Consider the following 25,833-nt stretch of genomic DNA (forward strand, 5'->3'; position numbering starts at 1 on the left):
CTACAAAGTCTTACCATTAAGGTGTTCAAGCTTCCGGTCTTCCTCAAGACCTCTTCAAAGCAGGGCTTGGTGATCAAGAATGCCGCTGCTCCACTAATGGAGGCATGCGTGATGGGTCATGATCAACTGCCCTGTCTGAGGCAGAGTATGGCCAGTCGCTAGACACTGAGGACCTGGAGTTGTACTAGAGGCTGGGTACGTGCTGCTCCACGGCAGGCAACCCGTGAGCAAGGCCGTGCATCTGACAGGCATGCTGAAAACTCACCAACACCTGTATTTACAGGCTCACCTCAAATCATAAATTAAGATTTTCTCCAAAAATTTGTTTCAAACATTATTGCATTCCTCCACCCTCCCTGCAAAAAAAAAAAAAAAAAAGCCTAGAAACTGAAATTTTCTAGTAAAGTTCTTTTATTTGGATTCACCCTAAAATAGTTTCTCTCCTTTTGATAGAGAAATCCCCAATCCATAGACTATAATAGAAAAGTACTGCATTTGCATATTTCCAATAAAAGATAGTTGCTTCATGCTTTGGGCATCTACCATGGTTACCCAAAAGACTATTTACAGTAAATGTAACTAGCACAGTACCGGAGGCTCCACGATAAATGTCCTGACTCAGGAAACAGTCCCGAGTCTCTGTGAGGCAGGCTTTAATTTGCTGACTATTCATGTTGCTTGAGAACCATGAAAGTGCAGGCTTTTAACACGTGCCCAGGGGAAGGATGTGCATTCGTTAGACTGCACGTGAGCCTGCAGGTGGGGTCACTGGTCTCTGTGAGCCATCTTTGTCCTCAGTGGATGAGCAATGACAGCAGCCAAGGAAAGAGTCCAGGCACACATCTCAGCTCAGGACTTAATTTTCCACAGCTAAGAAAAGAAATCACCCCCACGCCCCCAAAAAAAACAGTTAGCTATAAGACAAATAGGTGGGATTTAGATATATATTCAAATAACTATGAACTAAAAAACCACTTACTGTTTTATTAAAATTTTTTTTATTAAAAAAACTTGCAAATAAAAAAAATCACACAGTAAGCTTAGTGGATGCAAAGTCTCCATCTCAATGACTTTCTGCATTTCCTGAGCTGTGTCACACTAGACTGTGCACTTTCATTATCAATTATGGCTTTGAACTTTCCACTTATGCTACTTAATTTTTTTTTCTTTTTTTTCGGAGCTGGGGACCGAACCCAGGGCCTTAAGCGCTCTACTACTGAGCTAAACCCCCAACCCACGCTACTTAATTTTTAAAGATTTATTTTTATTTTATGTGAATGTTTTGCCCGCATGTATGTCTGTGTACCACATGCATGCCTGACCAGAGTCAGATCCCTTGGAAGGGAGTAAAGGACAGTTATGAACCATCATGTGGGTACCAAGGTCCGAACCCAGGTCCCCTGCAAAAGCCACAAGTGCTCCTAACTGCTGAGCCATCTCTCTAGTTCCCTAAACTGCACTTTTATGCACTTATTCACCACACATACACACAAGATCCATTACAAAGTTAACACTAGAAGAACCTGATGTCCTTTCACATTCTTCTCCTCCATCAGGAGTATCTACCTTCTGTTTTCCTCTCTGTGTGTTACACTGTATCTGCATGTCTGCCTGATTTTACACGTGGCCATGTATATATTTTAGGCTAGTACGCACAAAGGATAGAAAACAGGCAGGGTTTTTTCTTTGTGAGATTGTGTAACCTTATTTAATATTGTACACTCTATGTCCACCCATTTTCCTCCAGATCTTGCAATTTCACTGTTCTAAAGCTCAATGGTATTCATTTTACATGTGGAACAGATGTTCATTCTCTATCCATCTGTTGTAGACAAGCAGGTTTGTTCCACTTCTTTGCCGCAGTGACTAAGGCAGCAATAAAGTGAGGTGTCAGGATCGCTGTGGTAGTGAGTGGGGTTTTCTGGGGGTGTGCCCAGGAGTGAAATAACTGGGTCACATGGTAGTTCTATTTTTAATTTTTTTGAGGAACTTTCAAACCTATTTCTATAAGAACCCTTTATATAGGCAGAAATAAATAATTCTGACAATAGAAGGGGAAAAATAAATACTTCCAGATCAAAAGTGGCACCTACTATTAATGTTTTGCAGGTTTTCAGTCATTCTTGTATTTCCCCTGGGTCACAGTAACACCCAGACCATGCTACTAACATGAAAAACTGGATTTTTAGTTTGATCAAAAGTTAAGTCTTTTAGTTTTGTAAAATGAGGAAAGCTAAGCTGAGCAGCCTGTATGTAAACCACCAGGTCAAATGTCCTCAAGAGTTGGTTCCATGTCCACACAGTATTAATGACGAAAGCTACAGAGCGGTATTGACACTTACTCTGATGTTGAATCCTAGAAGATCGCTTATAACCCCAGAGACAGCAGAAAGGATGACTACTCTTGTGATATTGTAGATTAAGGGGTTCATGGTCAGTCCGTAGAGTCTAAATGGTGTGTCCAGCTCCTACAGGACAAAAGGACTAAAGTGACCTACAGCTTCCCAACAGTCAGCATTGCACCATGCAGGTTTTTTAGGATGCTGCTTATGGCTCTCCCTTAATATCCCAGAGCTACTTTCAGAGAAATCTGTGAGAGATCCACCAACCTTTCCAAGGCCTAACCTTGTTAAAGTGAAAGGGGGCAATAAGTCATGAATACTTTTTTAAAAAGCCGTGTCTTTAATCCTAGCAGCTGGGGGTCAGAGACAGGCAGGTCTCTGTGAGTTCAAGTCCACCCTGGCCTACACAGTGAATGTGTACGTAGTTATACTCTCCCCACCCAAAAAAAGTAAAAGAGATGAGTAATCATCAGACCCTACATTATAAAACTGAAAATTCTTTCCCATTAATCCAAAACCATCATGCCAGTGTTCAGAACCTATATTGCCTAGCACTGGTCGGATATCTTTTCTAAGTAATAAAACATGGATTTAATGACTTAATTCAAAACAAGCTTAATTTACTTCATCTATCTTGCATAAAAATATTGGCCTACCAGCAGCCAGAGCCGAGGCCCTGTACACAGAGACACTGGCCTTTTGGCTTCGTAGATGAATATCTGGTACAAAGGCCTAGTAGCCAGAGATAAAAAGGCTGAAGGCCTTGGGCTTGACATGATAGGCAGCCTTCTGGAGACTTCCAGAGCCTCAGGGACCTCCAGCCTAAGCAACCACAATGAGTGAGACAAGCAGCAGCTTCTCAGGCCCAGTAGCACTAGGATATCAGTGCCGCTGGGAACAGGCCTGAAGACACCAATGACAGGGGGCAGTCATGGGGTACAGGGAGTGTAAGGCTTGAACATCTACCTCCAGCATCATCCCTGACCTGAGATGTATGGGCATGACACAAATGTCAGGAAGCCTGGCTGTGCTGATGGTCCCCTCAGCAGGTCTAAGCACTAACATCCAGACAAAACCCTGTCCATGGGCCACCAGAGGTCTGCTTTCCTTGGTTAAACTGGACATCCTCAAGAATAAGCCAGCGATCTTCCAGCCTCCTCCAGAAGAAACAAGGTCTCTTTCTGACTAGGCAGCCCAACATGGTAATGGAAGCCACTCTCCCTACCTTGTTCCTGGAAGCTTCTGACAGATCTGGCCATGACTTCCTTCATCCTCTAAGGACTATGGAACTCACCCTGGAGAGCGCAGTGAGGCCGCTTACCTTTAACAACTTGGTGGACAATTTCAGTACATTGTTTACCAGGGTGAGCTGTTCTTTCTTATTTGGCTTTTTTTCCATTTTAAGATATAAATTAATCTAAGAGAAAGAAAAGAGAGTAAGGTAAATTTTACAGGAAAAAAAAACAAACCCACATTGTGTAAAAGCTGGCAGAGCTTGAGGGTCATCTTCTGGAGTAAACTGTGTCCAGGATCCATGGCCTCAGCAGCTATGGGGCATGACCTCCTCCCCCACTGTTTACATCTTTGGTAAAGAAAAGCTACTTAGAGAAAATAAAACAATCACTGAAATAACAATTTATCAAAATAATAAAAAAAAATTCTAGTTGTAACAATCAGCATACTAATTCCTGGAATTAAAACACTATGTCTCACTGTTACCACTCTCCCCCAAGTAATGTTCAAGAAGCATTTAGGTATAAAGAAAAAAGATAGCTATTTAAATTATTAATTCCTTCTTTTTCTCCATGGGAACAATTTTCCACTATGACTTTAAGGCCAAAAAGTAATAAAACACAAAAACAAATTATCCCAAGTGTGTTTACTTAATGTTTATGGAAAACTTGAACTTAAAATTAACATAGAAAACGCATTATTATCACTCCATATTCACAAGAAACATCTGTCAATCTTAGTATGTATTTACATGTTCCCTTATTAACAAAAACAAAAAACCAAAAAAGCTCTATAGTATAACAAAGTACTTTCAGCCCATTAGCAAGCCATTCTCCAGGCCTAGGCAGATGGTATTACACACATTTTAGGTAGAGTAAAAAAGATAATTACAGTCATTTTAGAGAAAGTAAAAAGGATAATTACAGAATGGCAAAAGATGTGAGTCATAGTTACAACTCAGCCCATCCTCAACATCAACACTACATACAGCCAAGTTGATGCAACCCTCGGTACCTGTTCAGTGAGCAGGATGGAAACATTGCTATATTTCTTGTTGGTTTCTGAGCCCAGTGAGGCCAGGCGAAGCAAGAAAAGCAGCAGTGCTGTTTCCCAGATCAAGAACTCCCAGTTGTAAGCATCATTCAGGAATGTCTTGTGACCCTGAAGAACCTATCAAAGGACCAGGAAAAGTTCATTAGCTGTCTTTTTTTTAATTAATCATTTTATTCATTTACATTTCAAATGATATCCCCCTTCCCGGTTACCTACCTCTCCACACTCTCCCTGTCCCTCTCCCCCACCCCTTGCCTCTATGAAGGTGTTCCTCCACCCACTCTCAATGTACTTTCAATAGTTATATTAATATCACTGAATTATTCCTATGTCAATTTTAAAACATTACCAGTTTCCTCAAAGGAGAGGAGTTAAATGTTCATAAGGTATTATTTACTTACTTAGCTATTATGTATTTCTCCAAGTTACCTACATTTTTTTCCTGTTCATAAAAGACTGCAGGGGTCTCCAAGGAGCAAGGTAAGAAACAAGGAATTCCGCTCCCTGAGTCACTAGTGTTCCCAGGCACAAGGTGAGCACTGCTGCTCTAACTTCGCCTGTCTAAGACCTTGGGCCAGTCTGAGTAGAGACCTGAAGGCCTGACTTTTTTAGAATTCAGATAAGAGCATAGGAACACGTCTGCACTGAGGGCCTCCTGTGTGTCTTAAGGATTTACTTTAAAACTTACTGACTTTTTTTTAAGAAAGCCCAAGAAAGTTAGGATATTTCTTGAAAAACTATATAAGAACTCTTGAGAAAGCCAAATGCAGATCTTGTAATATGCAGGAAGTGGCCAAGCAGCTGCCCCCTTTTTTTCCTTCCCTCCTGACTAACGCTATGGCCCCACAGGACCTTGTGAGCTTCCACTAATGCCAGCCTTGGTTTGAAATGATACCCTTGGCTGCAATGACCCTTCTTCTCCAAAACCTGTCACCAATATCTCAGCTTCTTGACCACGATTTCTGAAAGAGCAAAGCTCTTTAGCTTAGTCTGGGTAGGGGTCACTGTGGTCAAGTAGCTAGAACCAGGATGGAACCAACTGGCAGCAGGCTACTGAGCCCCTTGGAAAGACACTCCTTACACAATCACAGCAGGATCACAGCCTACAAAACAAAACCACTCTGACTCTTAAGCCAGAGAAAATGGTTATTTTTTCTTTTTCATAAAGCATCAGTGAGACCAACAACAACTTCACAAGGTAAAATATGGAAATCCAAAGACAACAGAGCTCTGTGTAGAGGCACAGGCCTATGATCAAAGGCAGGTAGATCTCTGTAAATTCAGGACCAGCTTAACCTGCAGAGGGAGTTTCAAACCAGCAAGGACTAAATAATGAGATCTCAAAGAAAAGAAATGGGGAACAGAATCCCGGAAGTCCTGAAAAGGAAACGCAAACAGCTAGTAGGCGACCTAGGGGTCTATTACCAACGAACGATAGCCTTCAAAGGTAAGTGAGCTGGAAGTGGGACACCCATCTATAATCCCAGCACTCGGGGAGTAGAGGCTGGAGGATCAGAAGTTCATGATCATCCCTGCCTACATAGTGAACTGGACTACATGAGACCCTGGCTAAAAATCTAAAAGAAAAGGAGACATTTCAAATGAGCAAACTGGGAAAGAACTCATCTACAAAACAGTGGCACTGACTGAGCACTAAAAAGATGTGACTCAGGGAGGCCAGGGACTGTCCTGGGGACAGACAGGGAGCAACCGGTGTGTCTAAGAAATAGCTGGCTATATGACGTGATAGTACATCTGGGGTCTTAAATATGTTTACATTTGAAATAACGGATAATGACACAAAGGAACAGGTAAATGAAATAAAGTGTGCTAAGATTTTGTAGTGGTTGAGAGCCCTGGGTGCTCTTTTAGAAGACAGGGATTCAATTCATAGCACCACAGAGCAGCTCACCACTGTCTGTAATTCCAGTTTCAAGGGATCGAATGCCCTCTCTGGGACTCCAGAAGTGATACACAAACACTCATATACGTAAAATAGATCTTTTTTTCAAAATCCTGTCATTACCAAGGAAGCTATAAATTAGACTATACTAATTTCATTAGACTTCATACTTAGCTCATTTCTGAGGTCACCACTCAGACAATATTAACAAATGTATAAGTAAACAGAAGGCCAATTAGAATATTAATAAAAATGAAAGACAGAAAAGAAAAATACGTGAGTCGAACAGGAAGCTACAGTATTTGTAGTTATGGTAATTATTATACATTTAAATAAGTGAGGCACTCCAAAACTAAGACTATGAGGTTAGATAAGAAACAGGTAACCAGGGGCTGGCAAGATGGCAAAACTTGGCAACAAGCAACTTCACAATCGTGATGGGTTTATGTGTACTTCCATCAGGAGCAAAAGGCAACCCGCACTGATCATGTGACTTGTGCGATGTAATGAGAACACTGGTGTCAACAACAGCAAACACAATCCAAAGTGCTAATGGCAAATTTAATAAAACTGGGCAATGCCTCTACCTGTCTCGAAGGACTGAAAACAGTCAAGTCTGTTCTCTGATTGCTACACTTAACACCCCGCTGGGAAGATGTGTGAGGAGCATGTAACTTCTTTTTTGTTGTTATTTTTTTTTGAGACAGGGTTTCTCTGTGCAGCCCTGGCTGTCCTGGAACTCACTTTGTAGACCAGGCTGGCATCAAACTGCCTCCTGTGCCTCCCAGCTGCTGGGATTAAAGGCATGTGCCACCATGTCCAGCAAGCCTGTAACTTCTTACAATGAGGAAGAATAAAAGTGCTTTTAAAAGAAGATAAAGGGGGCTACCAACAGGACACAGCCTTCAAGAGGGTCCACATCAGTCAAATGTGGAACAAAACAATCAAAACAATCAGATAACAGAGTATCCTCCACTAGGTAAACAGATGAACAGGAAGTAAATAAGAAAGTTCTCCCCAAGAATGAGCACTAACAATGCTGAAGAAAGGATGTGTGTGAATCCCTAATTACAATAATCAGACTGTGACGGCTTTACAGTCAAAAACCGCCATCTTAACTAATTTTGAACATCTAAGAATTTTCAAGGACATCAACATTCCCACTTCAAAAAGATAACATATGTAACAGGTATCTAAAATAGTAAAAAGGAATGAAGACACATTTAAAACACGCTTGAGCACACAGCAGCCTGCTATAAAACCAAGTGGACACTTCCATTAACACAGATAGGAAACTTTACCTGTGCACAACAAATGAAAGCTATTGAAAGTGTCAGCAAGAAGACGGAGGACACGACCACATCCACTGAGCGCTGTGGACCCCGTCTCTGTGGAGGAAGACATGTTGATGTTTTAGGACATGGTCAGTCAGTAGTTTTACACCATTAGCTGTGAGTTTTGTACATTCATGTGAAAAACACCTGTGTGAGAAATCTCTGACACAGCATTTTAACAGTTTAGGTACCAATCTAAAACACTAACAGCAATATTTTTCAAATTAAGAGGTTGATTCACTGTCGTATTTTCAGCTAGGATCTTTCCCAGTCAGAAAAGCTCGCGGTCCATAGCTCTCCGTCCTAGGCAAAAGTTCTTCTTTCCTCTCCCTTTATGCATTTACAGCTACTATCTTTGCAGTGCACCACGTCTCACATGGCATCCAACCAGCCTGTTCAGCTACCGAATCATTTTCCAGTGACCAGAAATCCCTGCCTACTTAGAAACTGTGGCAAGAATCATCAACATATATATTTTCTAACATATATATTGCCCTACAAATATATCACAGTTAATCAAAACAGCTCACCTTTAGATAGGAGCGCAGTGATAACCATATTTTAATGTTCTCCACCTTTTTAAGTCTGAAATGAGGTATTTCATATTTCCTGGCTTTCCTGGCAGAAGTAATATGGCTGAAGAGTTTTGCAAATAAAAATCTCTAAAGGAAATTAAAAACATCACAAAATAAAATGTGTGTATGTCTAGGCACATGCTCAATAGCCGTCGGCAGTATCCCTGGGATGTTTAAAGTGTTAAACAAAATAACATGTGTGTATGTCTAGGCGCATGCTCAATAGCCGTCGGCAGTATCCCTGGGATGTTTAAAGTTAAACAAATCAAAGTCGGATCCACCGGCTCCTCAGAGTAGCGGTGCTCACGTCAAAGCCCACCCCACAGTGAAGCACTTCATCCACATGGCACATCCTCAGTGCACGCAAGGGACAGTCTTTGGAACTTTTAATGAACCCTCAACTGTGATCCACAACCTCTACGTTATACATAATTCTGGCTGACTCTAGAATTAAATTTCCATTCTTTGTTGCACATCCCCAACATAGTAAATCCTCAATCCATAACTCACCAGTCTTACATCCATTTCTTTACTTGGCCTTTTTTTTTTACAAAAACATGACGACCTTGCCACTGTATATGCTACAGATAAAACACACTGGTCATCAGTCAGCTACCCACACTCAAACTCAGACGTACAACCCTACGGAGTCGTTTAGAAAACATAAAAACAGAAAGACTTGAGGAGAAGAAGAGAGGGTTCTGCAGGAGTGGAAGGACAGTTTGGGGCGGGGGGGTGTACGGACAGGTGAATTGACCAAAATAATACATATATGAAATTGCCAAAGAACAGGAAGAATACTTAAACAGTTTTAAAGCTTTCAGATTATAATGTGTTTTTCAAATAGTCAGCCACATGAACATTAAATGCACAAGTCTCAAAGTCAAAGGAACAAAACAATTAAATGGAGTGGCAAAGGGATACAGAGGTAACAAATGTTGCCTATCCACTCACCTGCTTATATGTTCTCTCTGCCACACACATCATGAAAAAAAACATCCACGTAAGACACAATCTTTCAAAAAAATTAATTATAGACAAAATAACAACAGGTGTGACGGGAGGCGCACCACAGAAAAGGGTCAGGACCTCCTCTGCTGAAATGGACTTTAGTTGGTCAAAGCTCTTCTCTCGGAAAAGTCGATATAAAAACGGGAAAAGTGCTAAGCCAATGGTGACTGCATTCCCCAGCATCTGATAGCCAACACCTTGCTCATATGCATTCACCTGCAATCCAATTTCAAATCTCCATTAGTACTACACAGGAAAAGGGAATTACAAAAAGTATTTATCAAATACCATTTAGAATATTAAAGATGAATCTTAAAACAAATACAAATAGAGAAAGATGAGGCTTGGCATTAGGGCTAAGCATGTGGGAGCCCTGGTTTCAATCTCCAGCACCAACACAGAGGACCATGTGAGCAGACTTATGACTCGCTACACACTAGGATTCAGTCTAAGGAATGGCTGCAGAGCAAACCTGAGCATCTGATGATACAAAGTGTAAAGTGAAGTTACAAGTTTAGTTAGGGTTAATATTACTTGGTGTACCAATACTTGTAATATTACTTGGAAACACCAAGACCCAAAGCAACAAGGGGAAGAGAAGATTTATTGTAGCGTACACTTCTAAGTAACAGTTTATCACTGAGGGAAGTCAAGTCAGGAACTCAAACAAGACAGGAACCTGGAACTGATGCAGAGGCCATGGAGGAGTGCTGCTTACTAGCTTGTTCCTTATGGCTTACTCAGCATGTGTTGTTACAGAACCCAGGACCACCAGCACATGGCCTCACCCACAAGGGACTGGACTCTACCCATCAATCACTAAGAAAACACCCTACAGGCTTGCCTGTAGCCTGACTTCATGGAGACATTTTCTCAATTGCGGGTCCCTCCTCTCAAATGTCTTTAGTCTGTATCAAGTTGATGTAAAACTAGCCATTGCACAAGTCTTCATTGATAAAGAGGTCCTCACAGACAGTCGTTCGTCCTTGAGGTCAGCAGCACACTCTTACCCTGCTCATGATGATGCCGCTTATCTCTAACACAGACATATCCATCTTTTTGCACTCGTTTCCTTCCCAGATTATCGCACTAACTCGCTCAGAGGCAGGACTTGAATTCTGAAGCCAGAATAAATGGTTCTAGGAAGAAAGAAAGATATAAAACTGTTCCCATCCACTCCATCTTTCCTTAGTTCTCTCCTTCTGTCCTGGGCCCAGACTCCAGTGTTCAGTTTAATCATATGTTTGTTCTCTATCTCAAAGCCCATCACCTGAGAACCATTTGTGTGGAGGTCTAATCTGGAGAGCTAGGATATTCAAGGTCATTGCCTCTCTGAAGGTACATGGCGTGCAGGCACGGTATTAAGGAAAGGACCTCTAGAACCACAGACCATAGCGGGAGTAACAGGAAGTGACGGGGAAAGAGGCCCTAAAGCCTTAGAGGCTACATAAACAATTGGGATGTTTTGGGGCTTTAAGGTCATGGAAAAGCATAGATGATCCAAAGCCAGAACTGACAGTCACCATGACAACAGCCCCCAAACTCCTCTGCTGAGCCTGTCTTACTGACAAGCATCACCTCAGGTGCCTTTTCTCCAAGTGATCCTTACCATACCTTGAGCCGATTTAGCTCTGAAATCAGAGATTGTATCATCAATATCATTGTATCCACAAACTAAAGTGACGGTTCTAGAACAGGAACATATGGTAGGTAGCTTCTGGAAAAGGAGTACTTCTTTTTCTACCATGTAAAGATGCCAAGCATTTATTGATTTCACTGACATTAATGAAATCAATACATTTATTGATTTTACTATATCCAGCAAATACTTATGAAATGCCTGCTGCTGAACATGCTTGAAGAACAGGAGTGCATGCCTGTAGTCTTAGTATTCTGGAGGCTAAGGCAGGAGACTAGCAAAGTTTGAGATCAAACTGGGCTATATAGCAAATGTCAGGCTAACCTGAGCTACAGGGCAAAAGGATACATGGCTTTGCTATCTATGAGCTTAGAGACTACTGAAGGAAACATAATTAAAGTCACTGGATAGCATGCTGAGAAAAGAAGAGTGCTTGAGGAGCCACAGGAAAGGATTCCAAATTAACCCAGCACTCCAGCTGAGACCTTCCTCGAAGAATAAAAAAGATTAAGCCTAAAACAAAGGTCCAGAGGCACACATAGGCTGCACTTCCAAAAGCAGCAGGGCAGAGCAGTGGCTAAACAAGAGACACAGGCAGCAAGCAGGTAAGGAATGACGAGAGGAAACTGTTAGAGCAAACAGAACCAAATGGCTTCTCTCAGCAGCACCAACATTAACCCCAAACCATGTCTTCATGGGGAGATTGGTCAAAAAACCTACCCACTGCTATTGGCAAGGTGGTTTGGAAACAGACAAAAGAATAAAAACTAAAGATTATTAGCCACCCAAAAGACTGCCATGAGAACCAACTGCCAACCCTCTCCCCACCATCACTGGGGACACACAAGTACCAGCTTCAGCAGAGGTGCACTGGCCCCCTGAGGATGCTTACTCCTGTCGTGTGTCATACGAGCTTCTTCACAGTATTCCTAAAACTGTTTTAGCACGTAACATGATTTTTAAAAAATGCTACAGATGTAGAATAGGTCATATATCTTCTAAGGAATCTATGATTGCAGACTAAAACAAACCTGAGGTCAGTATCACTTGATTTGTACTTACCAGAGACACAAGCGATGCCATTTCTGCATAATTTTTAGGAAATATGAAGTTCAAGAAATCATAAAACAATATCAATCTAACAATGCCACCCGGAGAAAAGAAAAAGTAAAGATTTTAAGGAAAATGAGTAAAGTATTAAGGAGAGAATTCATGTCAAGACAACTGCTGAGTATTTGCAAGTTCTCCTCTCTTACAAGCTATGCTCAATTCCCGCATCCTTAAACTAGGTACTAACAGTACACTTACAAGATTGCTGCCAAGTTAAATAACATGGTACCGTGGCTGACAAATGCTACATTTAGAATAAGTATCAACTATATGGGTTAGTTCTGTTCATGTTGCCACGGTAAAACACTGATGAAAACCAACTTGGGAAGTAAAGGTTTATCTCATGTTAAAACTCCCAAGTCACAGTCTTATCACTGAGTAAAGTTAGGACAGGAACTCAAGGCAAGAACTGAAACAGAACCACAGAGGAATGCTGCCTGCTGGCTTGCTCAGATACCTTTCTTTTATAGCTCAGGTCTACCTGCCTAAGCATGGCACAGCTCACAGTACCCTTTAACATCAAGGATCAATCAAGAGAAAATGTCCCACAGACATGCCCACAGGCCAATCTGATCAAGGCAATTCCTCAATTAGAAGTTCCCTCCTCTGGGGGACTGTAATTTTTGTCAAGTTGGCAAACACTAACTAGCACACCATTTTAATCATTGTCCTCATGTACCTGCTGAAAAACATCTTCTTTGGGGTCACGTTTGGTCCCTGAATGAAGGGTATTTACATGAGCCCCCTCACTGTCACTGGTGACAGACGACCGGCACTCTGGGCCATGGAGAAGGTCATCCCATAACATATCCTCCGTCTCTGAGTCATGTCGGGTGCTTTCTGAGTCTCTTCTTGACAAGTTAAGGCTCCGAGAGCCACCGCTCATACCAGACCTAGAACCCTTTAAAGTAAAACAAAAAGGAGAAAATACATAACAGTTATACATAAAACACAGAACAAAGTCTTCATGGTAATTGCTGGCAAGCTTTCATAAGTTGATCATCATGTATTTGTTAATTCCCAAGGTTTCATATAATAAACATGATAATGCATGTTTAAATGTTTAAATGCATTTCAGTGTTTAAATGTCGAACTCCAATGACCCTGATATGATGACTAATCTTGGCTGTCAGGTTGATTTACATGTAGAATCAACTAAAACCCATGCTGCTGGACACTCCAGTATTTAAAGCTGGAAGACCCACCCTAAACCTGGGCCACACTATCTGATGGCAGCCCAGGTATAGGGACATGAAGAAAAAAAGCTCTGCTTTTTGCCTTTTTACCTTAATTCTCACTATCAAGTCCATTTATCCTGCTGCTGTCTCTGGTCTTAGATCTAACTTCTTCAGGATCCAAACACAAACTGAAGACCAGAAGCCCTCCAACAAGCCTTCAGATCCAGCACCAAAATGGAACTGCTGAGACATCCAGACATGTAGACGGAACAACCACCAGATTCTCAGCCTTTCTGTCAAGAACAGTCACTGAAGGTCTATTCAAACCCCAGCATGTACGCTAGTCTAATAAATCCCCTATATAATTCCCACACACAAACATATATCTACATATACATATATGTATGTGTGCATGTGTGCATGCTATCGGTTCTGTGCCTCTGTAGAAATCTGACTAATACACCTAACAAGCAGGACTTTAAAAAAACTCCCTCTAAGACGCTACTACAAAACATTCGACTATTCAACTTAGGTGTGCTATGTGCTGAGCACCTGACACACCTGAGAATCTGCCCAGGCGGCCTGGCTAAGCCTTTTGAGACACTGTGAGCTTGACAGAAGGGCCAGTTTTGTCCAGGTCCCAGCCAGGACATGTTCAAACAAAGATAACCAGTCCCAGAAAAGCAGAGACAGTGCAATACCCCAACAGTACAAACAGAAATATGAAACTTTTCCCATGACCCCAATTGCCTGGGGATAAAACAAAGGAAAACCACACCACCATGCTCACCTAATTCAAATGTGTTCAGATGTGCCCTGCGCCCTTACAATCATTCTTTACTGTTCCTGTCTTTCAGAGGTCCCTCTGCTAAAGTCTGTCTTCAGAAGTATCGACCCCACAAAAGATAAAACTCCATATGCCAAATAAGTTTTGTTTTTCTTGTTGTTGTTGTTGTTGGTGGTGGTGGTGGTTTATTTGTTTGTCGTTTGGTTTGTTTTTGGAGACTGGGTTTCTCTTTGTAACCCTGGCTGTCCTGAAACTCACTATGTACACCAAGCTTGCCTCTAACTTACAGAGATCCAACTGCCTCTCCTGGGATTAAAGGCATGTACCGCCATGCCCAGCTCTAAATTAGTAGTAAGTAACCATATCACTTAAGAACCTGGCTGGAGAGATGGCTGAATGATTAAGTGCACTTGTTCTTGCAGAGAGGAAAGAGGCTGGACAGACCCATGTGGCGGCTCCTAACACTAGTTCCAAGGGATCTGATGCTTTCTTATATCTGCAGGCACACATGGTGCAAAGTCATACATATGAACAAAATACTCATACACATAAATATATTTTAAAAATTAAAAACCAACTGAGTAACTCTCATTCTCTCTCCTCTCCCCTCTTCCCTCTCCCTCTGTGTGTGTACATGCATGTGTGACCAGAGCTCCACAAATCCAACTGTCTTTGCTTCCCTGTTGCTGATATTACAAGTATGTGCCACCATGACCAGCATAGATTCTAGGGATTCTAGGGATTAAATTCAGGGCTCATGCTTATGAGGCAAGACTCTTACCATACCCAAAGCAATCAGCTTCTGAGCATCATCTATGATACTTTTTTTATAAAGATTTATTTATAAGTGTTTGGCATACACACATGTATATGCAACATATGCAAGTGTGGTGCCCTGAAGGCCACAGAGATCAAATGAGGGCAACAGATCCCTGGATTGGGAGTTTATGAATGGTTGTGAGCTACCATGTGGGTGCTAGGAATCAAACCCAGGTCCTCTGAAAAAGCAGTAAGTGCTCTTAACCACTGAGACATTTATCTAGCCCATTTTGATACTTTGAACATTAGAGAAAAAAACTAAAAACTCACTTTGATCCTTTCTAGAGGTGAGCAATCATCTCAAATTGAGCAAACAGAACTGAAAGCAAACTATACAAATGTCAGAGAACCAAAAGAATGGAATAGATAAAGCCATTTACACAAGAAGCCACCTCAAATTCTGCTCTTGCCAAAGGGTGCTTTACCTGGCTGAAGGCTGCTGATTCAAATTCTGATTCAGCCAGACTATCTGAATCCCGAACTATATGACACCACCTTGTCGCCGTTTTCTTTACCTGCCAAAATCAAACCAACAAACAACAGGAAAGCATGTAAATATCTTCTACTACTCAGTATTTTTGGAGTTACCATCCACGTTTTTATAGACAAAAATGAAAATTACCTGAGAATTTAGGTGCCTTGAAAGTATTGATTTTCTGTTCTTAACTTCACAACCATTGTCACTTGATGCCCCTTCCACACTCCTACGCAGTAATATCATCTGGGTCCGTGCTTCACCATCCTCCTCACTTGACAGATCGTCTGAAACGCCATTACCCAAACGCCTATAAGCCTCCTACAAAGAGAACAACAGTATCTCGCAAGGGGCAGCACAAACACTACGGCAAATTGCCCATTTAAAAGTAAAATTCACAGAAAAGTTATCAAGAGATGAAAGGAAATGATATCCAAACTAGCAAATCTACGTATTATTTGATTTAAACATTTTTTCAAAATTTCAAAATTAAGAAAACTGTGCACTTGAAACTCAAACTCAGCAGCCCCAACACTGAAGCTCAGGTCAGCTCTGCCCCTGAATCACATCTGCTTACTAGCTATGCAGCCTTGGGCCAATCTATTACCTCTCTTGAGGCTGCTTCCCCATCTACAAAGTCATGATAAAATAAAGTACCTACCTCACAGGGCTGTTGTAGACAAGGGAGTCAGTTTGTACTTGTAAGGAACTTAAAACACTGCCTGAATGCAGTGATGGCTTAAGGAATGATAGGATACCAGGAGAGTAGGGTAGAGGAGTGGTGGGTCGGGTGATAAATATCTCTAAGGATGTGTGGGGAAGAAATATGGAAACCTTTTATAAGCATCTTAATGTTAACCAAATTTGGTGATATGACTGAGTTCAATGGAGTTAACCTTCATGAGGATGTTCATACACCTCCCAGAAGCCATAGATTCTTATCAAAGAGCTCAGTGCCAGGTTTGACATTCCTCCCTTCAAGTTCTTGGAGGTTGGGGAGAGCTTCCCCAAAGATCCCCAAAATAATACATGCTATTGCTACTATTCTTAGTTGCACACTAGAGCTTAATAACTGGACCCTACTACTAAAGAAAAAACAAGCCTTGGAGAAATCAAGCCTGTACTCCTGGAAGTTTATTCCTTGCTGGTTAGCTCATAGTACCAGAAGATGTTAGGTAAGCTTCCAAGAACGAAAAGTCATCAACAGACTTACCCAGCTGTAAGCACCGTGACCTACAATAACAACTGGTCTTACAAGATTTGCCTATTGGTGCAATATGGGCATGTTATGGGAGTAAACCTACTGCTTTCTGATAAAAATTTAAAGCCTATTCCATGGAAGAGAACTGTTTCCTTGTACTATAAACCTGTGGCCAAAATTCCATAGTTGGGGAGGTCATAGGCCCTAGAGATAAACATACAATTGCTATTTTGCCTAGTGGAAACAGTGTCAAAATTGCCTTCTAGATATTTATCTTTGTACCCCAGATGAGTGCAGCTGTCAGGCCTCAGCAGAGAAGCTTCTTTTTCCAATGGACACTGTTAATACAGATTCCAAACACGTCAAAGTACAGAGTGAGTATCTATGGAATATACAGTCATAAATGGAGCATCTATATCACACCATCTCTCCTCGAGGCTCAAGGAACATTGCTAAAGAGAAGGCAGAAAGAGTCTAAGAGCCTTCTGATACGACAGGACCACTACACTGATAACTCACGACAGCTGTGGCACGAGCCAACTCTCCAGCACGTGTGCACGAGAGACTCCCAAGGCCCTAGCCGTAGCACTTCTGGCAAATGATGGCTGCTGGGGAAGAAGAGACTGTTTCCTTTAGGTATTGGTCCCTGGTATGTTACCCACATGCCAGTAAACAGCCCTACACCCAGTTTCATACTGGCAGCACCTAAACAGACTCAGTGGGTTACAAAAGAAGAAGGGAGAGGGAAATGATGAAGATGTTATGAAGCTAGAAGGGAAATATGTGGGGGAGGGGAGGTCCAGTGGATAGGGAGGGAGTTAGATATACTCAAAATACATTGTATACTCACATCAAATCTTCGAAGAATAAATAAAAAATACTATATTTAAAAACAATTTTAAAAATCTAGAAATAAACCTCAATAAGTATTAGATTAAATATGTCAGCTCAAGAAGAAAATGTTTCAAAACTACAAAAAAAAAGTGTAGTTTTAGACATAGAACAAACCATCTCCAGTGGACTTGGAAGTTCCTCAAACTCTTACTAAACTGACCACTGCCTCTAAAACGAACCAGGTCCCTCCACACTGCTCCGCGTCCTTTCCCACCCACTGTGAAGGCTGCTGAGTAGCAGAATCAGTGCTCATCTCAGAGCACAAGCTCTAGTCTGCCTGTAGTATTTCCTTGTTCAGAACCACTAGCTTTACTTACTTACGGTTTGTTGACAAACTTACACCTACAGGTATCTAGTTTGTGTCTCTAACACAGTCTCAGAACAGAAAAATTTTACCTAGGACAAAAGAAGATCCTGTTAGGCCCATCTAGATCTTACCCTACGGCACTTTTCTCCATCCGAAACCTTCGCTTTCTCTCTTGCTTGCCACATTCTGATCTCTGGTCGACCCTGTCTCTTCTTAATGATAGGATGGAAACAGCCTGAGTCATTGTCAGTTTCAGTCCCTTTGTTAGATACTAATTTCACCCTTTTAATCCTATTTTTTAAAAAAGAAAAAAAGTTACTAATTACTTTTATTAGAGTAATATCTTACATGAAATCACTTCTATTGAGTACAGTCTATTACTCTAAAAGTTTAGAAAATTTGAAAATTATATTTATTGTTCAGGTCTCTAACTTAGGAATGGTATTCAAGAATAGAATATTCACTCACTCATAAGGATGACTCTCTCTGCTTACCTCTGCAGTGTAATGCCGACTCCTATCTCACACTGTCACCAATGCTTCACAGTGCCTGCTTTCTTCTATCCACTGTCCTAAACACTAACTATGCTTCAAAGTCCAGACTGCTTTACCCCAGAATGTGCTCTGTCTGATAAGCTACATTCCAGCATGCAATAATCCAGAACCAGTTCTTTCCTGAGACTCACATGCCTATCTGACTAGGATAATCACCTAGGACACAGACCACACAATATCCAGCATAACTCAAACACTTCGCCAAGGGGAATAAAAGCATCTTTAGAACAACATGTGAACATACTTCACCTTCAAATAACAGCTTTACTTTTTAATTCACCATCCTTAATATAGGGGGGGAAAGTGCCTGAGTCATCTCACAACCTGCATAATTACAATGAGTTATACTTTGTCTTTAATCCATCTGTCTATCCTATGGCCCACCAACACCAGGCTCCTTGCCACATCTCATTTCTCATGAGCATCAGCTCTAAGAGCCCTCATTTTTTTAAAATTCTCCTTTCTGTCAAAATGTAAGCTAAGGCCTGTAACCGATGGCTTTTTGCCATTGTGGCCTTAAAAGCCATTAAAATCAAATGCAATAAATGTTGAGAATATATTACAAGGTTTTATAGATAACATGAAAGATATATTAGAAAATATATGTAAGTCTTCCTTGAACCCTTAAAAATGAAGCTATAATTATAAGCTCACACCATTTACATTTATAGCCCAATTATGTTACAGATCCTGCAAATCATAACATGAATACAGAATCGAGTAAAAAGTCCAATATAAGACTCCCACCTGTTGCCAAAGAGAGTCCCCCAAAAACCACCAACACTGGGTGCAGAGTCCAGAGTTTCTACTGCTCTGACTTTATCAGGGGAGTTATTTCCATTATCTCGGGTCCCATCACCATTTACAGTTTTTCGTAATTTTCTACAAAAAACATTTCAATAATTATAGATTATTTGGAATAGTATCTCTTTACGCTAACAGACTATTCTCTGAAATCAAACATACTTAGCTTCATATACCAAGGACAAACGACTATAGGACATTTCTGATTTAAGTTTTTGACAAAACAGATTCAAGATCAAAGCCTTGTGTTATTATTTTGTTCAGCCATTGAAAAAAATGAAACTGCTGTCCAGAACAGGACTAGAAAAGAGTTTCAACGTGTGGCCATGAGCCTCTTCAGGTTCCTTCTGCACCAGCCAGCCAGATCACATTCCTCCTCAAGAACACTGGCTGTCTATCCTACAGTACATTTAATCAGGAAACAACCAGGAACAGCACCTAGCATCTTCCACTGACATTCTACTTGGTTAAATGATTGACCTGACTATTTTATAGACGCTGCCTATAAATACCAATGAGACACAGTACAATGACCATTTCCTTAGAAAATTCTAAAGTTATAAGGAATCTCAATTTAAAAGCAATGTTTTATAAATAGCATTGAAAAATAATTGTGTTGAACTTCACTGACCCAAATGCTGCTGTCCTATTTATTATTAGCTGCCTAGGTAAACAAATCTAGAAATCGTCTGAGGAAAGAGAAAACCACTTTTGGGAAATAAACACTGAACCTACTAAGAAAACATCAACACTCCAAACACCACATACACCACACAATCAACAGAAATTTAACAGAATTAATATCTAAGCAAGTGTACTTTTTACTTGCATTGGGCTTGGGGTTGTTGTTTTTGAGACAGAGTCTTACTATGTAAGTCATATTGACCAGTATTGGCCATACATTGGCCAGATTGGTCTGAAAGCTAAACAACCCACCTGTCCTAGCTTCCGATGGGCTAGGATACAGCATGTACTATGAGGCCAGGTCTCAATTACACACTTTTGAAAAAAGGTCAGAATGTCAAAAGAGCTCTAACCCCGTGTACAGAAATCCTTTATTCATAGTGAATTTTCACAAATATTACAGAGTTTTGTTGGTGTTGGTGTTGGTAGTGGTTTGGGTTTCTTTTGTTGTTGTTGTTGTTGTCTTGGTTGATTGGTTTTTGGTGAGACAAGGTCTCTTTAATGTATAGTATGGCTGTCCTGGAACTCTGTATAGACCAGGCTGGCCTTGAACACACAGAGATCTACCTGCCTCTGTCTTCCAAGTGTTGGGATTAAAGGTGTATATCACACTATTTCCCTTTTCTCTTCCACTTTGCCCTGCTCCCTTTCTTTCTTTTCAGAGAATGGTAGAGATGGAACCTAGCTAGGGTCGTGCATGTGCTCATAAGAGGATAGTGCTCTACAGTGGCCTACACACCCTAGCCAGAGAAGGCTTTTAAAACCATTATTAAAAATACATGCTAAGGGAAAGTAATTATTTTCCTTTTGAACCTACTGTGCTGAGTAAAAAAGGGTCACGTGAAACTAAACACTGATAAGTTCTTAGCATCAAGAGAAAGTGAGACGACTGTCATTTCTTAGTCAAATATGCAACAAAAAAGAAAGCACACCATACTCCAAGTTAAGCTCTCACCTTACCTTCTTCTCCGATTTCCATTGTTTCCTGAGGGCCTTGTTATCTGAGTCGACACGATCTGACAGTGGACAGTTCCCATGAGTAGCATAAGGCACAATGGTCCAAGCACTTCACTCACGCTCACAATAGGCATCATGAGATATAAAACGATCGCTGTAACTGCAGAGGATTGAAAATGCAAAGCAGTTGTGTGCTCCAAAAAAGCACACCCCAGTAACTGCACATGCTTCCACAAGCTTTCATTTCTAAAAGAATTAATAAAAGTAAATAATTTCCTAGAACATTTGACTTCTGGGTAAGTGAAAAATAACCCTACTGGAAACATTTTGAAACTGGCAGCATGAAAATCCAGACATCCCTAGAGGGCTTCCACCATAGCACAACCAGATGCCACGTACAGCAGACATGGGTGTTTTAAGACTCATTTTAATTTATATGTAAAGAGTCTGTGTGTGTACCATGAACAGTGTCAGATCCTCTGAAGCCAGTTATAGGTTTTCATGAGCTGCCCAGCACTGAGTGCTGGGAAACAAACTCAGGTCCTATACAAGAACAGCAAATGCTCTTAACTTCTGGGTCATCTGTCCAGCCTCCAAAGAAGATAGTTCTGAACTATTGTTCGACTCAAATGAAAATTATTCCCAAGGCCAGAGAGTATCTGGAAAGCAACTCCTCAAGTTTTGACTCAACTACCATACAGCATTGCTTCTTTTCAATATAAAGTATATACAATGTAAGATTTTCAAAAAAATAAAAATGAAAAGTAAGGTGATATCAAAATCATCTATAAAACTTAACTCTCATCTTATATAAACAGTTCTGGTGCAGAAAGGTTAGCACTAACCCAGTGGACCAAGATCCTTGTTGGATAAATCCTCAGCAAATGCTAACAAGGGTTGAATTTCAAAGAGAACCAATTCCCAACATGATAACAACAGAGTATTCATGAACTACATCCCCGATGATTTGTGAATATAGAAATATTCTGTATAAACTCTAGAAAGCAAGCACGTACACATACAAAATGGAGCTGTATCCAGGCATTCTTGTAACTTCTTACTCTGTTATTTGACCTCTGTCTGGCAGATCTGTCTCATGCTTGCTTGGCTTTGCTTTGCTTGCTGCTTAATTAGGTTTCAGGCCCACGGTTTGTGTTTCTCCACCCGGTTCACTGTAAGACCTTCTTCAGCACGCTCTCCAGCCACACCTCATACTCTCCCTCTTATCCTGCATATTCTTTCTCTCATCATAACACCACCCTCTTTTTACTTCTTAATCATAACTATTCACAGACTTAACAATTCCTCCCTGCGTCTGGAGGGGAGAGGGAAGAAGTCTTAATGGGAGGAGGTGATAGAATACATGTGATAAGAAAGTGGGGGGAGACAAGCTCTTGTGCAGTAGGGGAGGAGGACTGAGGGAAGGGTAGGAGAAGGGATGTGGTGATGGTGGTTAAACCAAAGACCCTTGTTGGATAAATCCTCAAAGGGTGGCCCCAGACCCAGCCAATAAAGGCAGCAATGACTGGACTCAGTAGGTTTTCAGAACAAAAGAAGAAAATATGAAGTTGGATGAGCATTTGAAAGGATACATGGGGAGGTGGAGGGAGATATACAATCAAACCTAACAATATATGTATACAAAATTCTCAAATTAATAAATTTATATACATAATTTAATAAAGTTATATGTGTGCATGCTCAAGATTTAATGGCATAAAACTAAACATGCTCAACTATCCCATTACTGTTCAGATGGCTTTCATCTATAATACAGAGTAAAATTATATGATTATAGACACACCTACCAAAGAATTATTTTAAAACAAATTTATTTCTGACTTAATTTTCTTTTCCTTGTTTTTTGTTTGTTTGTTTGTTTGGTGTTTTTATTTTGGAGACAGGGTTTTACCATGTAACTAAAATTGGCTCTGGCCATGAACTCACAGAGATCCATCTGCTCTTCCTCCTGCATGATGAGATTAAAGGTGGGGGCCACCACGCCCAGCTAAAACAATTTATTAGATTTATTTATTTTGTATGAGTGTTTTGGCTGCATGTATTTGCCATATGTATGCCTGCTGCCCCAGACGTAGAAACGGTTATGAGCTGCCAGGTGGGTGCTGGGAATTGAACTGGTACTATTGACCACTGAGCCAACTCTCCATCCCTTCTTTCTGAGTTATTCCCAGTAAATGTTTGGCTTCTATACTTAGTTTTATACCAATATATCTAGTGTGGTGGCTGGTTTTATATCAACTTGACATAAGCTAGAGTTATTTGAAAGAAGGGAACCTCAATTAAGAAAATGTCCCCATAAGATCCTGCTGTAAGGCATATTCTTAATTAGTGATAGGGGAGGGTCCAGTCCATTGTGGGTGGTACCATCACTGGGATGATAGTACTGGGTTCTATAATAAAGCAGGCCATGAGGAGCAAGCCAGTAAGTAGCATCCTCCACAGCCTCTGTATCAGATCTTTCCTCTCGGTTCTTGCCCTGTTTGTGTTCCTGTCCTGACTTCCTTCAGTGATGGACTACAATGTGGAAGTGTAAGCCAAATAAACCCTTTCCTCCCCAACTTGCTTTTAGTCATGCTATTTCATCATAGCAATAGCAACCCTAAGACATCTAAGGTAGCATAAAAAAAGTCTTAAGGAAGAACTGCAAGTGGAAAAGATTTAAAGCCCTGCTTTAAAGACCCATATGAAATGGTGAGTAAGCTCCTATTGTGTTCAGAAAAAAAGTAATCATCATAGTTTATTCCATTCTTGAGTTACCTTGCATGAGGTACAGTAGCAGCAACCAAACAAAGATTCTGAGAGAGGTAACCTGAATCCACCAACTGCTGAATAATGGGAAAAACACCACTCGAACAAGGCCCTTCCGAGTGAGCGACGTCCATGGAATCTCAGGCTTGGCTTTGGCAAATGTTGAGCCTTTAAGCAGTCAATAAACAAAAAGTAAACATTTATTTAAAATGCATAAGAAGCATGTCTATGCACTGTACAGATGGCCACTTGTCACCTTACATTAGAAAAGAGAGTAGGATAAAAATCAGCACATGAACTGGTCAGCTAAGATGCTGGCAAGACTTCTGAGATGGTCTCACCTCTGGCACAAGGACAGATGTTCAAAACCAGTAAGGCTCTCCTGAATGGCAAACAATACATTCCTCTTAATTATACATCAGTAGTCTCCAAGTTCATCTTCCTTTCCTCTCTACTAAGACCATGCTAGCTACATGACCACAATGCATTAAAGCAAAGGAAGAAAGGGCAAACACTTTAATGATGATGAAGAAATGTTACCTCTGAAAATAACTATGCCAACAATATAGAGACAACATCTAAAACTATCCTATGGTACTAGAACGAAATAACATAGCAACAAACTAGGTGAAGTGAACTAGCCTGCAATACCAGTATTTGGGAAGCTGAGGTGCGAAGATTGATCTTGAAGCTTAAAAAAAAAAAAAAAAGAGGGAGAAAGAAGGAACAATAAAGAGGGGAGTTGAGAGAGGGAAGAAGAAAAGAAGGGAGGAAAGATGGGGGAGAATACCAGTTTGGTTTCTGTTGCTGTGATGAAGCACTAACCAACAGCAACTTGGGAGTAGCAGAGTTCAGTTCACCTTATACTGAGAAAAGAGCTCAGGGAAAGAACCTGGAGCAGGAGCAGAAGCTGAGACCATGGAGGAAGTAAGTACACTGCTTACTGTCTTCTTCCCTTGGCTTCCTCAGCCTGCTCGTACAACCAGGACCACCTGCCCAGGGGTGGCATCTCTCAAGAGAACTGGGCATTCCCACGTCAATCATTAACCAGAAAATGCTCCAAAGGCATGCCCACAAGCCAATTTGATTGAGAGGTAGTTCCTCAATTGAGGTTTCCTTTTCTCAGGTGACTCTACTTTGTTAAGATGGGAGAGGAAAGAAAAAGACTACATATGTATGTATGTATATTAAAAAAAAAAATCAACCTCCCCACTCACCTCTGATTAAGTCAACATCAATCAAGTCTGGTTTTATATGGCCCATTTTTTTTGGTTTGTTTTTGAAACCCTATGACAAAACAAAACAATAACAGAAATGAGCCAAGAAAACACAGTTCTTTGAAGAGTAAAAGATAAAACTTCTTTTTGGTGTAGTGATAGCCAAGCCTGTGAGGTGCATCAGAGGTACTGCTGCTGTCTGGTCTCCTAATCTGAGCACTCTTTACAGAGTCCCATTCTTTGGGGAAACTCAAGCCATGCACTGTAATTACCTTCTCTTGTGCACAGTGTCATCAGTTTTTAATTTATCAGAATAGAGCTTAAAAACTTAGGGCTTCATAATAGGATAGTTAAGCTTGGGCCCCTCCATTACAAAAATCAAGTGTCAATACTCAAAGTGTTTTTTCTGGAGTCTCAAGGAATCCTCCAAAATTCTCCTTGCTTGAGAGTTATGGGCTGGGCAATTCTGGGTGGGAGTTGGCAGATTAAGCTAAAGAGTTTTATTATCTTGCTTTGTAGTGAACTTTCACTTCTCCTGGAGCCTCTTCAATACATTTTATCCAAGGTAATATCCCCAGTTTCCAACTCAAGGGCACTGTTGTCTTTTATGATACTAGGGAATGGAGGTCTAACCTTTCTGCATACAAACTCCACCCAATTTCTATTTTCAGGCCCAGAGTTCATCTTTGTCTTGGACAAAACAAGATGCCTCCACAGTCTCAGACTCTCAGGAGACCTGTGGGTAAGCTAGCTGTCCACTCAGTATTCTCCTGAGACCCAATTTATATCTATAAGGAATTTTATTTAAGAGTTTCCTCTTAAGTCCTATTTCTTAATATTGTGATGTATCCATTTAATAAAATCCATTTATGCATTCACTTTATGTAATTTAGCCATGAACATCTTTTCAGAGAACAAAAAACAAAACTGTTCTAGGACTCGGTCTTCTATTATTTCATATTAAGTAGCTTAATCAGCCATGTTATT

The 25,833-nt window shown here is 40.8% G+C and overlaps 1 protein-coding gene across 4 annotated transcripts in view; it reads right to left on the reverse strand.

Annotated features, from left to right (window-relative positions):
- Positions 1-393: 393 nt before the first annotated feature.
- Positions 394-25,833, reverse strand: part of Phtf1 (putative homeodomain transcription factor 1) — a 38,838-nt gene continuing 13,398 nt past the window's right edge. For 2 of the 4 annotated variants that reach the window (XM_032897589.1, XM_032897588.1), the window contains 16 exons: positions 24,847-24,916; positions 23,639-23,797; positions 20,864-21,020; positions 19,163-19,297; positions 17,993-18,152; positions 15,607-15,780; positions 15,410-15,499; positions 12,880-13,101; positions 10,462-10,590; positions 9,395-9,667; positions 8,396-8,527; positions 7,833-7,919; positions 4,590-4,745; positions 3,664-3,759; positions 2,343-2,468; positions 394-870 (listed from right to left, as the gene is read on the reverse strand). In XM_032897589.1, the coding sequence (XP_032753480.1) occupies positions 850-870; positions 2,343-2,468; positions 3,664-3,759; positions 4,590-4,745; positions 7,833-7,919; positions 8,396-8,527; positions 9,395-9,667; positions 10,462-10,590; positions 12,880-13,101; positions 15,410-15,499; positions 15,607-15,780; positions 17,993-18,152; positions 19,163-19,297; positions 20,864-21,020; positions 23,639-23,797; positions 24,847-24,916 (2,187 nt within the window). In that variant the 3' untranslated portion in view covers positions 394-849. The remainder of the gene's footprint in view (positions 871-2,342; positions 2,469-3,663; positions 3,760-4,589; positions 4,746-7,832; positions 7,920-8,395; positions 8,528-9,394; positions 9,668-10,461; positions 10,591-12,879; positions 13,102-15,409; positions 15,500-15,606; positions 15,781-17,992; positions 18,153-19,162; positions 19,298-20,863; positions 21,021-23,638; positions 23,798-24,846; positions 24,917-25,833) is intronic. The other 2 variants (XM_032897590.1, XM_032897591.1) reach the window with 2 other exon arrangements.

The sequence above is a fragment of the Rattus rattus genome, chromosome 3 (assembly GCF_011064425.1).
Source record: "Rattus rattus isolate New Zealand chromosome 3, Rrattus_CSIRO_v1, whole genome shotgun sequence".
Lineage (NCBI taxonomy): Eukaryota > Metazoa > Chordata > Mammalia > Rodentia > Muridae > Rattus > Rattus rattus.